This window comes from Urocitellus parryii, chromosome 1 (genome assembly GCF_045843805.1).
Source record: "Urocitellus parryii isolate mUroPar1 chromosome 1, mUroPar1.hap1, whole genome shotgun sequence".
Classification (NCBI taxonomy): domain Eukaryota; kingdom Metazoa; phylum Chordata; class Mammalia; order Rodentia; family Sciuridae; genus Urocitellus; species Urocitellus parryii.
Genome location: NC_135531.1, coordinates 4,861,331 through 4,877,958, shown reverse-complemented (window position 1 = coordinate 4,877,958; position 16,628 = coordinate 4,861,331). Strand labels below are relative to the sequence as shown.

General features: G+C 46.4%; 1 protein-coding gene across 1 annotated transcript in view; it reads right to left on the bottom strand.

The window, feature by feature from the left end:
• Nucleotides 1-13,405, bottom strand: part of Adamts16 (ADAM metallopeptidase with thrombospondin type 1 motif 16) — a 124,110-nt gene extending 110,705 nt beyond the window's left edge. The window contains exons 1-3 of the mRNA XM_026401937.2: nucleotides 13,346-13,405; nucleotides 13,119-13,224; nucleotides 6,414-6,739 (exon numbers count right to left, since the gene is read on the bottom strand). Coding sequence (XP_026257722.2) covers nucleotides 6,414-6,739; nucleotides 13,119-13,224; nucleotides 13,346-13,405 — 492 coding nt within the window. The remainder of the gene's footprint in view (nucleotides 1-6,413; nucleotides 6,740-13,118; nucleotides 13,225-13,345) is intronic.
• Between the last annotated feature and the right edge of the window lie 3,223 nt (nucleotides 13,406-16,628).

Here is a 16,628-nt window from a genome sequence, read left to right as displayed (position 1 = left end):
TACTAAGTAAAATGAGTCAGACACAGAAAGAGAAATATAGCATGATATAACTTAAATGTGCAATCTTAAAAAAAAAGGTGAATACATAAAACAGAGAGTATAGTAGAACCCTGATTACCAGGGGCAGGGAGAAAGACAAAATGGGGACAAATTGGTCAAAGGACATAAATTTGCACAAAATAAGTAAGAATCAATAGCTAACATAAGGACTTTATATAAAGATATTCTATTGTATATTGAAATTTTCCTAAGGGAGCTCTCCCCCTGCCCCACACAAAAACACAAGGTATCATGGAAAGTACAAGAAGATTGATTTTCATGCCTGTAGTAATTATTTCATCATATGTATATACATCAAACCATCATGTTCATACCTTAAGTACATATAATGCAAACTTATTTTAAAAAAGAAACACATGATGATAATGTATCAGAAAATGGAGAATACAATAAAGAGAAATATAAAAAAAGAACTAAATGCAAATTCTAGAATGGAAAAATACAATATATTAAATGTTACATTTAGTATAGGAACTTGATAATAGATTTGAATCGCAAGGAGAAAATCATCAAACTTGAATATAAATTAATGAATATTATTTTATTCAAAGAACACAGGGGAAAACAGAAAAGAAAAATGCACAGAGTCTCAACAAACATGTAACATCTTTAAGCATATCAATGCTTTCATAATGTAAGTATCAAAGAAGACAAGAGACAGAAAGAGAAATAAACTATTAAAGAAATAATGGCTGAGTACATTCTCAGTTGGTCAAAAATATTAATCTACACATTCAGGAATTTCAGCTAAATCCAAGAAGAATAAACACAAAGATAACCATACATATAAACATAAAAAATGTGAAAGACACAGAGAAAAACTTAAAAGCATTAAGAGAATAATAACTATGTACAATGAAACCGCAACGAAATGAACAGCAGACTTACATCAGAAACCATGGAAGTCAAAAGGCAGTAGAACGACAAACTCCAAGTGCATCCTCCCCAACAAAAGCAAAACAAAACACTGTCAACCAAGACAAGAAAGGTCTCTGGGTGAGTTTGGATCAACCTAATTTATTGCACTTCCTTCCTCATCATTCCCAATAATATCTGTACAATCTGCTGAGAACAGGACATCCTGAGATAGGAAACAGGGGGGAACAGCCCAAACTCTGCTCCAGCCTCTCTCCCACCTTGAAACAGAAAGTGCTTTAGTGTTTTCACATTGTGCATTACAGTCACCCGGGTATGAAACCCAGGGTGAGCTGCATATCAGGATCATTTAGCTATAGTGCTAGTCAAGCATATGCAGGCAAGACCAAGACTCCAACCTCCCTGGGCAGGTTGTAGAGCCTCAGGATCCAGCTTATGGGGACTCCTAGGCTTCATTTGTCTCTTGCCTCCAACCCAAAAGAAAATACCCACTTTGTGTGGCTTATTGTGTATTTGGTGTTCTGCCTCACCAGATTTCAGGTATGTTGGTAGCCAATACTCAGTGAACCTTCTTACCAAACCAGTAATCTCTAATCTTTATGCAGAAAATAAAAAACAACCTTGAAATACCACTTTATAATTACGAGAGTGGATAAAATAGAAAAGATAGACATTAAGAAGTTAGAAAGAATGTGGTGAGATTGGAACCCTCATACACTGGAGGAATGTAAATGGCACAGCTACTATTGCAAACAGCTTGGCAGTTTCTCAAAATGTTAAGCACAGAGATTTACATGACCCAGGGATTATACTTTTAAGTACATACTGAAGAGAAATAAAGACTCAGGTCCACACATAAACCTGTTCACAAATGTTCATACCAGCATTATTCACAACGGAAAAATGAAAATATACAGTAGTGTTTACCAACTGATAATGGATGAAATAAAATATGTGGTAAAATAAAGCAGTGGTATATACTACAGCATAGATGAATTGTGAAAATATCATGCTAAGGAAAGAAGCTAGCCACCAGAAAGCCACAGGTTGGATGTTTCTCATAATAAATGGGCAGATAGGCAAATCTGCAGGGAATAGGTTGGATTCTGAGGCACTTCAGGAGTAAGAGAATTTGGGGAAATGGGGATGAACACTAGGGTTTTATTTCTGAGGGGATGTCAATGTCTACTATAAAATTCTGGTACAAACTACACAACTCTGATTATACTAAAACCCACTGAAGTGTACATTTTGAAGGCATGGACTTTACATTATGTTAATTATCCTTGTTACAGCTTATATTTAAAATAAATTAGTATTTATCTCTTTGGCTTAGCAGATTAAGTGAATAACAAGTGTGAAGCTACTAGCAAATTATTTTGCACAAACATTCAACAAGTGAATACCTTTCTTGCAATCACCATCATCATTATCATTGTTATTTCTAGCCCAGGTTTTCTATCTGTTCAACAGTTTTCATTATCCAAATGAAAACAGGGCTTTTTGATCCTTCCTTTTTCTCCTTTGTTTTGTCTAAGCATTAGAATGAATTTGTGTGAGTGTGAGGTCATTACAAGAGACACATACTGTCAATTTGGTAGAGATGTAAGTATAACAGATATTATCTTGAAAAGGTCATGCTTATTGTTAACTAATATTTTGAATCAAGATAATTGGTGGTACAGTATACCAATATTATTTGGCATAGTACTTGATTAATGTAAAAATATGGATCTCTTTTTGGGGGGTGGTATTATCAAGAATTTCATAAATTTTTTAGATGTTAGCCACCTTTCTTAGGATGCTTGTGACGCCTCCCCTGAGGAGCATCACGTCCTGACTCTACCCTGAAGACTGGGCTTGGTCTTGGTTTGTGGACCACTCCGTGTGCCACCACGGTGGTGAGGTGCCCTCTGCTGACTCTCCTGGTGCTCACTGCCTCTCCTTGTTTAAGTACCTGGGAGAGAGTGTGCCCTCCCCTGCCCCTCTCATCAGCCATGGTCTCTCTGGGCTCAGGTCTGGCAGGCTCCAGGGACACTTACCATTCACGTCCTTTTTGTCCACATACATATAAAGTAAGATGCTTGTTTTAGTTCTGCTTTTCTCCTTTATGACATTTGTTTGCTACAAAGAGAACAACCACATCAACTAGATTTCAGTGCTCTTCAAACCAGTCCTAAGAGGACAACTTGGAAAATGTTCCACATTCAGAATCGGATGACCCAGGGGAAACTTTATATGGCTGTGGAAGGTGTGCGGCCTCACTGTGGTGGCCATGGCACAAGATGCTACACTCTGAGGCAACATGCTTGGAAACTCAGAAGTGATATTTTCATCCTGAAGGTTAAATGGGGAGAATAGGGAGCACTTCCCACTAGACAGGATCCTGCCTTCATGTGCTTTCCACTGGGCTCTGCCAAACTGTCTGGGTGAATACAAATAGGCCAGGGCCTGGCCACACCCAGGGCCAAATTCCTTAAATAAGGAAGTTCTTGTCTCTAGGGAAAATGCTATCCACTCAAGGATGGTTTGGAACCCGTTTTCAAGAAAGGACAAGAGCTACAGAAGCCTGCTCATGCAGTCAATGGCCTGTGGATGTCACCAGGTCAAACCACCTGCACAGAACCTAGTTTGCCCAGAAAATAGACCTACGGCCTGTGAGGGGACAGGAAGTCCTGCTTCTCCCAGGCAGTCAGCCAGCAGCATCTCCTGCCCCTTCCTGTGAGCCCCATGGACACCCCAAGGGCAGGCAGCTGTGAACTTCCTTGGCTGCCCTGGGGCTGACGGTGCAGTGCAGCCTTTTCTCTGTGCGAAAACCTGATGCCACAGCATCGACTTCGACGCATGGCAGGCAGCGCACCTCTCCCGGCATCAGGAGCGGCACAAAATGCTCTACTGGTTCCTGGCTCCCACCAGAGAGTGGGGTCAATGAATTCCACCTAGAAACTGGAAAAAGTCTCAACTGAGGCTGCAGGTAGCTCAGGGGCAGAGCACCTGTCTAGCCTCCCTCTGCTCCTCCTCCTCCTCATCTTCTCTGAGGTCTGGGTTAGACTAGAATCTGAACATCCCCAAATGACAAGGGAGCTCTCATCTCACGAAAAGACACTCTCTTGTTCTTCACGTGACAAAAGATTTGAAGGTGAGGGGTGGGGCGACCCCCAGCTGGAGAGAAGCAGCAGATTTGACGGCCACTAGAGGGGCCCCTTCAATATTCTTCTCATCTGGCTAAAGTGAGGGGACTTTTAATCCTTCCTTTTTTTTTCCCTTAAAATGCCATTGGTTTGTCCTATCTCAGAGCAAGTGCCCCCAAACCTCTCACTCTAAAGGCCAGCTGAGGTCACATTTGCAATGACCGTCTATGGACAAAATATTAGGCAAGCTGGCGTTAGTGTATTTGGAAGATGAATGGTGAAAACATACAAATTTCTATTCCCTAGGTCACACTATCAGATTCCATTGTTTACTGCCCAGAGGAGCCTATTTTTCTGTTCTTTTTCACTTTTTATCTGCACAATTACACTTCTGCTGTTAACTCCCGTCATGTTCAAAGAGAGCCAGAAATCCCAAGCTGCTGCCAGCCAGCTTGATGCATGGGACACCTTCCAGGGCATAACTCAAGTACCACGGGAGGGCCCTGCCTCTTGGAGACCCAGGGTGCTCAGGGGGCCTGTCTCCTGCTGTTAATAGCAAAGACCCACCCAGTCCCTAAAACCAGAGCCAGCGTTGCCGAAACTGGAAAGGCATGTTCTACCTTCCCACACATGGCTGGTCTAAATCTTTGCAAAAGAAAACCAAGGAATAGATATGATAATTTTGTGCAATACACGAAGACTTTCACTCCATGTTATGATTTGGAAATGAGGTTTCTCAAAAGCTCATGTCTGAGGCAATGGAACACAGTTTAGAGGCAAAATGATTTGGTTCTGAAAGCTTAAACCTAATCAGCAGACTGAGCCATTGATATGGAGTAAGTGCACGGCACCTGTAGGCAGGTCAAGTGTGGCTGGAGGAGGTGGGTCACTCAGGGCATGCTTTGGGGTTTATATCTTGTCCCAGGTGAGCGGAGTTCTCTCTCTGCTTTCTGGAGGCCACATCCTGAGCTGCTTTCCTCCTCCACACCCTTTCTCAAGATGTCCTGCCTCACCTTGGGCCCAGAGCTTTGGAGTTGGCTGTCTATATACTACTCACACCTCTAAAATCATGAGCACCCAATAAACTTCCTCCTCTAAAATTGTTCTTGCCGTGTCTTTTGGTCATAGTGATGAAAAAACTGACTAAACCACTCAATTAAGGAAGACTTGCTTTGGGGAGAGGATGTGGAAGAACCAGCATATAGTCTTCATGCTCCACAAGAGTTCGAAATCACCCCCACCCCTGAACACCTGCTCCACGCATCCCAAACCAAAAGCCTTTACAAAGGAGAGCAGGAATGAGATCAACTCACATCAGAGTCCTCTAAAGAGTAGAAAGTTAATCTTCTAAAGTATTTTATAGGATTCAGCATTTGCATATATGTAGCTATTCAAAGAACGGTTATGGATGTGATTTTGGCATCCAATGCCCCCCACCCCCCACACACACAAGTCCTTAGGAGCTATGGGGTCTGGAGTCCTTCTTTCCTAGCAGGAAAGGAAGTGGAGGACAGGCTGGGAGCGTTTTCCGGAGCTGTGGACGATGTCCAGAAGCCCATGTGCTCAACCTTCTGCTCTGCCAGGGCTGGAAGCGTCCTGACCATGCAGCTTACTCTGGTCTCGGTCACGTTGTGTTTATCTGTGCCTGAGATTAATTTGTGGCCAACAGTCTAAGTATCTCCTAAGCCTTGTTCCTCTAAAACTATGGAAGCATTTTGATGGTAGTAGGAGAGAATTCATCAAGATTTCAGCCTGAGCAGGCCTGAGGGAGGCAGGGGGAGTCCCGGCCGGCACTTGCTCCTCTGCAAAGTGCAGCACAGGAGACAGACAAGCTGAGGGGACGGTCTCAGTCACCTACTCAGGAATTGAAACCTGCACCAGCAGAGGCACCATCTGAGGTGGCCAGTGTTGCCCTGGTCTCAAGCTTGTCACCAGCATCAGAATGACAGGAGAAGATTCTTGAAGTCTCAAACAACAACCAACTGACCCAGACAGCCAACCCAACAACTAGAGTCACATGAAGACATTTCCCTGTTTCCATAACGGACTCTTAAACTAAGTAAAAACCTTCCTATGAAGCTGGTCGACACAGACCTGGCTGCAAGTTCAATGCAGACTTTCCAAATGGCGGAGTTCATCCGCCAGCCGCGAGGGCAATGGTGGGGAGGGGTCCACACAGCTCATTTCAGTTTTACTTGGCAGTTTCCCCCTTGCTTTTAGAGATGTCTGCCCCATGGTGACAGAAACACCAGCAAGGCTATTCTGAGGACATCTCTGGTGGTGCCCCCCCATTTTAGCCAGGGCCGCCCCCATCTCAGTCCTGGCAGCCAGAACCATTGTACTCACCAAACCTTGGCAGGTTGAAAGGGCCACGGAGGAGTTTCTGTGGGACCTCAGGGAGCCTTGGTAGAAGCAGAAGTCCTCGGGTGGGAACATCTGCACGGCCTTGGTGCCCCTCTTCCCCAGGGTCTGCACCACGAACCCCGGAGCCACCAGGTTGCTGGAGGCTTTCAAGTCCACCTGGAAGTCATGCCTGGAGCCCTTCAGCCGGAGGTGCAGAGAGTCACCTCCTGGCTGGGCCAGTGCCCTTCGCCGCCGCTGGTGGTGCACGATGTCATGGGACACGTAGTCACCTCTGCTGTCAACCTCATAAGCAGACACCAGGTCATACTCTGAAATCAGAAGAGAGGCAGGAAGCTGAGTACCTTCAGGCTTTTGGAAAGAACTACAAAGTCTTAGAATTAAGACTACCTTAGCATTTTCACCAGTAAGAAATGTTGGAGGAAAATCCAGCACCTTCCCATCCTCAGATCCAAATGCGGGCTAAATAACATCTGAGTTAAAAGGAAAAGTCTTAAAAATGACTTTTAGGTAAAACACTGCTGCCCTCATAATGCCTTATTACTAATGCAGAACATTCTATAACATTTCAAAGGGAAAATATATTATGGATCATGTAAGACCAAAATTGGTCTTCTAGGATTCTATCTCATAAATTGTGTTGCCAGAGTAACCATCACAGGTAGTCATTTTTACAGCTCTGAGACATTCTGGATTAATATTGTTTTTATCAGAGGCATCTTCAGTGATCTGACAAATTTTATCTTAAAAAATCATGATTTTTATAAGATAACTTGCTGCTTAATTATTTAAAAGCAGGAGAAAGTGCAGGGTGCCGACATACTCCAGATCCACCAGGTGCCAGTTCTAAATGCTGGCATGTGCGTCTGCACCCACTGGAGAGCTCAGGAACCCTCTGTTGGTCTGGCTTCCCCTCCTGCTTCCTTGGGCTCTTGTCATTTGATTGGATCTCACATTCCTCGGCCTCTCCAAGGTCACCGTCATACTCTTCTCCCCACTATAATTTATACTGTACCCGTTTACACCATATTCAAATTAATTAATTCTTTTTAAAAATTAAGAAGAAATCCCAAAGATGCTAGCACGTTTCTGGACCAGCATCCCAGCCTTCAGGACCATGGTCCCAGGCATCTCCCAGGGCTGCATCTGGGGTCAGGCCTTTTCTGCAGAAGAAAGAGCAGAGCTTGGGGCTCTGAGGGATCCTGGCAGGTCCTATGACCACCTCTGTGTCTTCTCCAGATGACTCCTCCCTCTCCAGGGAACCAGGACCTGTCCTCTCATCACCACCATCAACAATACCCTCCATGGTCCAGGGCAAGGTGCTTCCCAGAGGGTGGGAGGGAAGGGTGGGCTTCACCCTTGGGGTCAGATCTTGCTGCACAACAAGTTCTCCACTCAGACCTGGAGTTGACGGCCAAGCAAAGACCACTGTATCAAGGCCGGATCACATGTAGTGAGTGATTTGTCAGCTTGTTTTATATCTTTTCCTTATTTAACCCATTAAGTCTCAGTCTTCCAAGCACAAATCGACATGGGTGACTTAAAATAGGTTGGAATAATCTAGAGCTTCCATTTCCCACCTACGTTAAGCCCCTGTGTCAATGGACATATATTCAAATGCTCTAATCACAATCTATTACTTATCTCAAAAGAATAGACCTCTACAAACATGATGATTATTTCAGAGTTACCATACATGGGACCTAAGTTTCCATAGGTGTCCCACAACCCAGATGATGGGGCACAGGGGCTTATGCCTATGGTCCATGTGCCTCCAATTGCTGGTGAGCCCTGGGCCTGCACTTTCTAGGAGAGGGCTGGCTTCCTCTCCTGAATTTTTTCTACACATTCGCACACTTTAAAATATCTGCATGGTGTGAGGCCTTCCACCAAATGTGAGTTGTCTTTGAAAAGGACACTGGACCCAGCCCCAGAGCAGGCCAAAGGAATCTCACAGCATCCAGGTGGACATCCAGTGGACTCGCAATGTAGTTCCTCTGGCTTGTTGGACATAACCCCAGGGCTCATATTCTAAGAAGGCATCTCCCCTCTGTTATCAACAGACGCTCTCAGGAAGCTGCTCTGCCAGACGCTTAAGAACCCAGCTCTTCTCTGCTTTGTCCGTAAAACCTCCATCTACTTCTGTCAAGTGGAATTTGTTGTAAGTCAACAATATTCAATAAATTGTTTTTGGAGATGGGGAGAAGATTTTCTTCACAGTTAAACTCCAGAGTAGATTGTCCTTCTGCTCCTGCTCAGTCCTGGTAGGTGACTTCGTGGTGACACAGGAGCAGGGCTCTGGGGAAAGGTGTGCGTTGGGTTTGGGGGAGGTGAAGAAGACCAGGGGTGACGGCAGGACACAGCCGGAGAGCCTGCTGCTGGGGCCCAGGGCAGGGTGAGGGCCCGTGCCAGGCAGGCAGGGGTCAGAGGGCATGGCAAGTCCCCCTCCATGCAGTTCTTTGTAGTTCAGAGCCCAGCTGAGCTCGGTCCCGACCCTGTGGTATGAACGGGCACTCAGCCGACCTGACTGGGGTGGGGAGGGCCTTGCAGAGTGGAGAGGCAGCAGGTTCCCACCGAGGACTTGACAAGTGACCACCGATCTTCAACTAACCACCGAAGAAGGTAACTGTGTCTGACGGGGTAGAAGCCGTTGGCAACGCGTGATGTTTTAATTAGGAAAATGAGAAATCATGTGAAACTGGTGAAAGTGCCCGTCTTGGTGGAGAAGGAGAATTGGGGCAGCGGTTGGTGCTTCTGGTGAGATGTGCGAGTCTGTCGTCCGCTCCAGGTGCCACTCAAAGAGGAGGAGCCTTGCTCCTGTGTGGCCTGCATCTGCCCAAAGCACTCTCCTTACAGGGAGACACCCCTCTCACCCTGGGTTCTGGGTTCTAGGAAAGGCTCCTCCCCATCATCTGTTAAGGCCTCTCACCACCTGGCCTCCCAGGGGACAGCTTTCCATTTGCCCCTGACCCCTTACCCGCCCTTTGGGGTCAGTGGGGACAGGAAGCACATGGGGTGGCTTCAGAGCACAGCTCATCAGCAAACTCTCTTGCACACGAAAAGGTGACAACTGAATTAAAAAGTCACACTTCTCCCCAGTGACATAAGCCACATTCTTAGGACCTTTATTTGGAGGGTGGAGGATATTTACCCTTCACTGAGTGGAGGGTGTGATTGGCTGAAGGACCTCTTTCCCAAGGGCACGCAGTGCTGTGCTGAGCCACCCAGGAGAAAGGCTGACAGGTGGCATCGCCCCGTGTCCCTGGTGCAAACACCCTGCACAGCTGGCTGCAGTGACCAACATGGTATTGCTGGCACGGAATCAGGAAGGGACTGGCGGTGGTCCATCACTGTGACATGTGTCCACCTCACAGATGCAAGGTGTTAATGGCCTCGGAAGCACAGGGGACAGGAGGATGCGGGAAATCAGGAAGGGAGGGGAGCTGCGTATTTAGCTGTTTTGTAACAGGGGCTTCATTTCACTGTGTTTTTATAAGTTTTAATTTTTTAGCAATCAGCTGAGTAAACCCCCACCATGGCAGCCGCTGCCTCTCCAGAACTGGCATGTTCTGGCAGAGACCCCAGCTGCACTACCTGCTTCTAACCCTGTCCCTCCCAAGAGGGAGGAGAAGGGCCTGCTGGGAGAGCCTCCTCCAGGTTCTGTCCAGTGGTGCTCAGCTGAGGTGACTCCCGCCACTTGGGACACATGGCACTGTCTGGAGACTTTTTGGTCTTCACAGGGGGAAAGGGAGACTGTTGCTCCTGGACTGGGGGGACTGGGGCAGGCTGGACCCGGGGCTGTTGCTGAGCATTCTGCAATCATGGGGCAGCCCCCAGAACAGGATGTCACTACAGCCAAGGTTGAAAAGCCTTCCTGTATTCCAGAGAGCAGCCCCTTAGAACCCCATGTGTGCTCTAGGTATGAGTCCTTGGATGGAAAAGCCAGAGTTCAGAGAATGAACCCACCGAGCAGGGTATCCGCCCTGGCACCCTTGGGAGAGAAGCCAGCTGGGACACCCGTGAGCCGAATGCTGCCCTGACCCTGCACTCCTGCTCTAAGACTGTAATCCCCCAAACAGTGGCTCATGATGTCTTTAAAGCACAGTGAGATTCCTGCTGTTTGCAATCCTTTAAAAAAGACCTTGCCCATGTTAGATGTGTTTAATGAGAAAAAAGTTTGTGGATCCCTGCTCACTCAGTACACTGAACTACATGATTTCAAGTTTTTTTGAACACAGCCTCAAGTCTAGAAGGAGTCAGTGTAGAAAAGACCACTGGGGGTGTAGACCCCCTGGTGAGCCTGGGGGGCCAGCAGGTAGCAGCTCCAGGCACTTTGCTTCCTCCTCTGTGTTCAGTGACATCACACTGGTGGCTGGGATTTGGCAGCAATGGGATATTTATACCACAGGAATCCAATCAAATGTATGAACTGGTGCCCAAGACCTCCCCCCCAAAGGGGAGGTTGTCAAACATTTACAAGCATCCTGCTGGGCCATCCGGGGACTGCCCTGTCTCCTGGCACGTAGGTGTCTGAATGTAAACCATTGCAAACTTCAAACAGACACACACAAACACACATCTTTTACATCCAGTTAAAGCAAGTTCTAAAGAACTTCTAAACCTTACTGAGGAAATTAAAAAGTTAGCAATCTGTGATGGATCTTTGGTTTAACAGAGCCAGGATTTTTATTACAAAGATATATTTGTAGGAAAGAGCATTTAATCTCCTATTAACGAATAAAAAGCAATGTTGAATCAACAACAAAAACAAAAACAAAAAATTGGCGTGTTTCTTAAGATTCTGAAAATGGAATGGATCAAGGACATCAATGGCATGCTCTCTCCACTGGGAGATTGATTGCTCAGACACCCAGCAACATTTAGGAATTGTTACTTGGAACAAAAATCAGGGCCCCAGATAGTTATTTCAAAATCAACTTGTATCATGGGTACCTGACATCCCACAGTCAGCTGATCCCAAGGTCACATGAAGTGCATGATAGCTCTGCTACTCCAGACCCAAGCAGGGAGTACTGCTGAGTGGTCTTTTCTCTGGAGGTGTAGGCACTGTCCACTGCTGCCCACTTTCTCAGTTCAGCCTTTCATAATTAAACAGCTAAAGCACAAGAGGGTGGGGAGGTGGGGGCAGTGTGTCTACTAAGACAGAACCTCCCTGATGATGGCTCACACCTGCTTCAGGTTCTGACCCAGCCAGGTAAGTGGCTATCATGGGCACACTGTGCTAACGATACCAGCTGACAAGGTGACAAAAAGTTGCTTCCCTCCGTGCTCACAGGAAAGGTAAGGAAGCCCAAGTCTTAGGCAGGAAGCACAGGCTTTTCTTCCTGAATAGTTCTCTATCTATAATGTTCTTGCTCTAAATAAACTTCAAAAATGCTATAAAATACTCTAAAATATCCTGAGTCCCTCTGGAATTTTCCTGATTTTATTCTAAAACAAGTACTTTTTTACCACATCCTAAAAGAAATACGTGAAGGTGGACCATTCATTTCTAATATGATCATGTTGTAGAATGCACGGGGAGAGAAGCATTAAAGGAGATAAGGATCGCTTGTGAAGGGAGCTTTAAACAGACCCAGAGTTAACGTTCCCCTTAACTACAGGGAAAGTGATTTTTAAACATTTTATATTATTTGTATCTAGCGCCCTCTGGTGGTGCTCAAAGGGGCCCACGGTCTAGCATCAATCTCCTTATATACTCTGTACAATTCACATATTCACTCAGTGGGACAGAATTTCAACAGCTAATGCATATATATTTTGTCTTTCTGTTAAACAGGATGAAGAAACTGCATGGAAGAATTTGTGATCATTAACTCTTCTTTCCTAGGTTTTCTAAGAACACATTGAAATAATCAAACCTAATTCTTCCTCTAAAAGCCAATGTCATTCCCTGTGGAAAAATGATACGGAGTACTAACATCCAGTAACTGCTGTCACACAGGGCACAGAGAGAAACCACCTAGAAACCAATGTCACACATCTGCTTTCTCGTTTATCTGAGGGGGTAGCATGACACAGACCCATTCCACTCAGATGCTGCAAAAGCCACTTGTAAGCAGCAGAAGCCAAACCACACATTGTAGAAGGATCAGATTCCTTCCCTACCAAATCGTGGCACAGAACACAAACATTGCTGATGACATCACAACAAGCTAATTAGCCATTCCACTCTCTATGATGCTTCACTTGTGACTCAGTTCTTGCAAAGCATTAACTTTTATACTTAGATCACAGGCACTGTGGAAAAATGACAGCCTTTTGTCTCTTACTCTGATAGTTAGATATAGAGGGAGACTTGGGGTGGGGGAGAGGAGGGGAAGAGAGAAACTCTGGTAAAGACTTTACATCAATGAGGTGTACATTCACCTATACATTGGTCTAGACCCTGCCTAGGCTCTTCTAATTTTCTAAAAGTAAAATATATTTCCTTGTCTCTTTCTTACTATTAAAACTGGCACACCGTGACTATTATATGAGGGATTTCAATATAAATATCGGTGGAAGCCCACTCGTGAGCGCGCACTCAGGCTGTTTGAAGAATGCAGCGAAACGTCTTAAAAGCAGAGTTTAGAGTTAGGAACATTCGCAGCGGTTTATAAACCAGCGGTGGGGTTTTTACGAGCTGCTAAATTGCAAGGATTAGAAGACCCCAATTCGCTGACTTACCGTCGGTTTCCATTCCTCCAGGCCGCTCCGGGGGAGGGGGCAGATGCGGGACGCTAGGGCTTCCAGCCGCTGCAGCTGCGGGTTCCATCGCGCACGCAGGTGCCTGCTGGAAAACACCTTGGTGAGACCTCTGGGGTTGCGGGAGAGGAGCCCCGGGAGGGACGCGTTCCCACCTGTCAGGGATACACGGCTACCTACCGCCTGTGGCAGAAGGCCACCTTACTCACCTGCACGCAGACTTGCTCCAGCAGCAGCACCCAGAGCGTAGCGCAACCTGGGACCCTCATAGCCCGGTCTTCCCGCACAAGCTGGCGTTGCGCTCCAGAGTAGAGTTCGCAGGGCTTTATCCAGGGGCGCTCGGCCGTGAGGGCGGGTCACTGGATGGTCCGCAGCCGGGCAGCAGCCAGCCACCAGTGTGCAAGCGTGCAGCGAAGATCCCACCCGGGCTCGGCTCAGGATTCCAGCCGCCACTCCAGCGCCCGCGCGGGGGTTATTACTGCGCCTCCGCGCAGCGCGGGGGGGTGGAGTGGCAGCCCCAGTGGCTAGGGCGGCTGAGCACCCGCCCTGGGAGAGCCTGGGAGGAGGGGAAAGGAGGGGAAGACAGGAGGGGGAGAGAAGAGGAGGGGAGGGCAGAAAAGGGTAAGAGGACCCAGCAGACCTGCTGTTGGGTTGCAGGACCCTGCGGTTAGCCTTGGGCAGCCGGCTTCACACACAGGAGGGCTGGACTTGCGCAGCTCAAAGAGCAGAGCACCTGCAGCCAGCAGGATTGCTTTCTGACTCCCTGGCTTTCTCCGCGTCCTGCCTGTACCCTGGGCCCTCTGGAGGGTGCAGAAGATACCCTCTTATCGCCCTGCAGAGGGTATTGCGTGAGCACCAAAGGGCGCCCAACCTTACTGGGCACGCATGGGGCTGGGCACGCACGGGGCTGTGTGTAAGCTCATGTGCGTGGAGCTTGGTGATCCAGGAATTTCACTCTTTCACTGCTGGCCTGTTGGATTATACAGTAGGGTTACCGACCACATGTGTACTTCATGCACAGTAAGTTCATGCATTCACGCGTGTATAAGTACACGAATATGTGTCTACACCCTTGTGAGTACGTGCAAAGGGTACTTCTCTGCTGGCTGCTCTCCCACTCCCATACTTTCCCTAGGTCCTGGACTTCTGCTGCTGTAGTTGCAGGGTCCCTCACATTCAGTATGGTCTGACCTTGCTGAATTTGAAATTTTGGAGAAAGATTGCATGAGAAAATGTGGTGGGTGTGTTCTGCACTTCTCTGCCAGCCTGCGTGGAGCCTGTAGGTGCCCAGGGAGAGCTCACAGTGGACTTCTTGCCTTAGGCAGTCCTGAGTGTCAACCATGCTGGGCAGATCATCTGGCTGGGCCTGAGCTGCTCCTGCTCCAGATCTCTCTCTCTCTCTCTCTCTCTCAATCTCTCTCTCTCTCTCTCTCATTTGAAAGTATTGTTCAAAAAACACAAACATTTTTACCAAAAGGACTGAATTGGAGTAAACTTAAATCACCTGTCATCCTCCTCCCTCAATGCCCTCTAATTTTTTTTTCTCAGCAAACCTGCGCTCACCTGGAAAGGTGAGAATGAGCTTGGACAGTGCCTGGATGTCTCCAAAATGTTCTTCAGACGGAGGCAGAATTTCCCTTTCTCCTGAGTACAGGACTTTGCATGTTTGGTAAATGGGGTTTCTGATTACCTCCAATTGTGTCCAGTATAACATAAAAGGGAATCAGAGTTTCTGAATTGAGTTTCCCAATGGAGATGACCAGGGCCTCTCTTTTATAAATTCAAATGGATGAAATGAAAGAAGAATGGTTGATATAAAATGATTCACTATTAGGGTCTTTTTAAAAGACTAAAACCAAAACAGTGTTTAATCAGTTTCTTTCCATTGTGAAAAGTAAATGCTGTTCTTTACAATGGTGCAAGTTTCCCATTTCCTCTAGTTGTATGCGGAATCCAGTGCTCATCCTAGAATAGGAGAGGGCAGACTCCAGCCTGTGGGTACAGTTGGGAACTGACGTGGGTGACAGATCTTAGAACACTGTGCAGTTACTCAAAGCTGCTTCTCAGGCTCAGGAGGGAGCAAAGGGGGAGGCTGGAGGCTAGGGGAAATGGCAACACACAGGTCCCCTGCAAAAGGGACAGCCAGAAAAATGAGAAGTTGTGTTGCGTTGGTGTACAACGAGTCAAAATGCATTCTGCTGTCATATATACCTAATTCAAATAAATAAATAATTAAAAATATTACATAAAAGGGGGACAGTTGGAAGTGAGTGGCCAGTGTGTGGGTTGTAGCAATAGTGATGGGGGCCAGATAGAACCATTTGTTTTTATTTTTTACCCAGAATTGAGTCCAGAGGCACTTATCCTCAGCCCTTTTAAGTATTTTATTTAGAGACAGGGTTTCACTGAGCTGCTTAGGGCTGTTATTGAGGCTGACTCTGAATTTTAGATTCTCCTGCCTCAGCCTCCCAAAGCTCTGGGATTATAGGCATGCACCACTGTGCCGGTCTTCGACCTGGCTTTTAAAAGGAAGACAAGGATTCAAATTTGGATGTGGAGTTTTCTTTAATTAAAAACATCCTACAAATATAACTCTAAGGACAAATATTGCAAGGATTCAAGCAGAGATAATCCTTCAGTCTGCGACAGGTTGAGAATTCAGCCCTGAACTTTAAGGTCTAATTTAGAAAAATGATGTTGTTATACTTTGCTTAGAGCCTGAACTGGTCTGGCCAACTGCTTTTGCAAGTCAAGTCTCACTGAAACCTGGCTCATTTGTCTACAGATTGTCCATGACTGCTTCACAATGCCAAGGCTCAGGTGTCACAGCAGAGACTGTGTGGCCAACAAAACCCAAAGGACTTACAATCTGGCTCTTTCTACAAAAATGTGGCAGATACTACTTTTTTTAGTCCAAAAGATGTTAACAGTTGCCTGTATTCTGACAGCAGGTTCTCCTTCATGAAGTCATTCGAAAAATCAAGGCTATGTTTGATAGGGAATAAAAATTAAAGCACAATGAAAAGAAGGTGCTCCCCAAGTACCTGGCTATGGTGCTTTACCCCAGGCCAGTGACCTTTTCAGATCAAAGAAGCAAGTGCCCATCACCATGGGGAAACATAGGGAACTTCGGATCATAAGGATGGAACTCGGTCATAGCTCTTTTCTAATTGGAGTCAATCTTAAACCAAAGCAATGCAATGGGCAGACTGTACACCAAACATCAAACACTGTTCCCACACCAAACACCGAAGAGATGTGTGCATGTTTGTGAACTGTGAAGGCCGTTCACCCTGTACTCCTGCTCCTGATCCATGATGTGCACAGAGGGGACTAGTCAGGTGTCATACAAACTGGAATTACTTTGGTTGTGGACGCTTAAGGGGGAAAACTGTCACAAGGACCTGTTGAAAAACTCCTGCCGCTCATATTGCTTTCCAAAAGATTAATGTCACTATTTATTACTTTACACAGATTGGAAGAGCACAATTC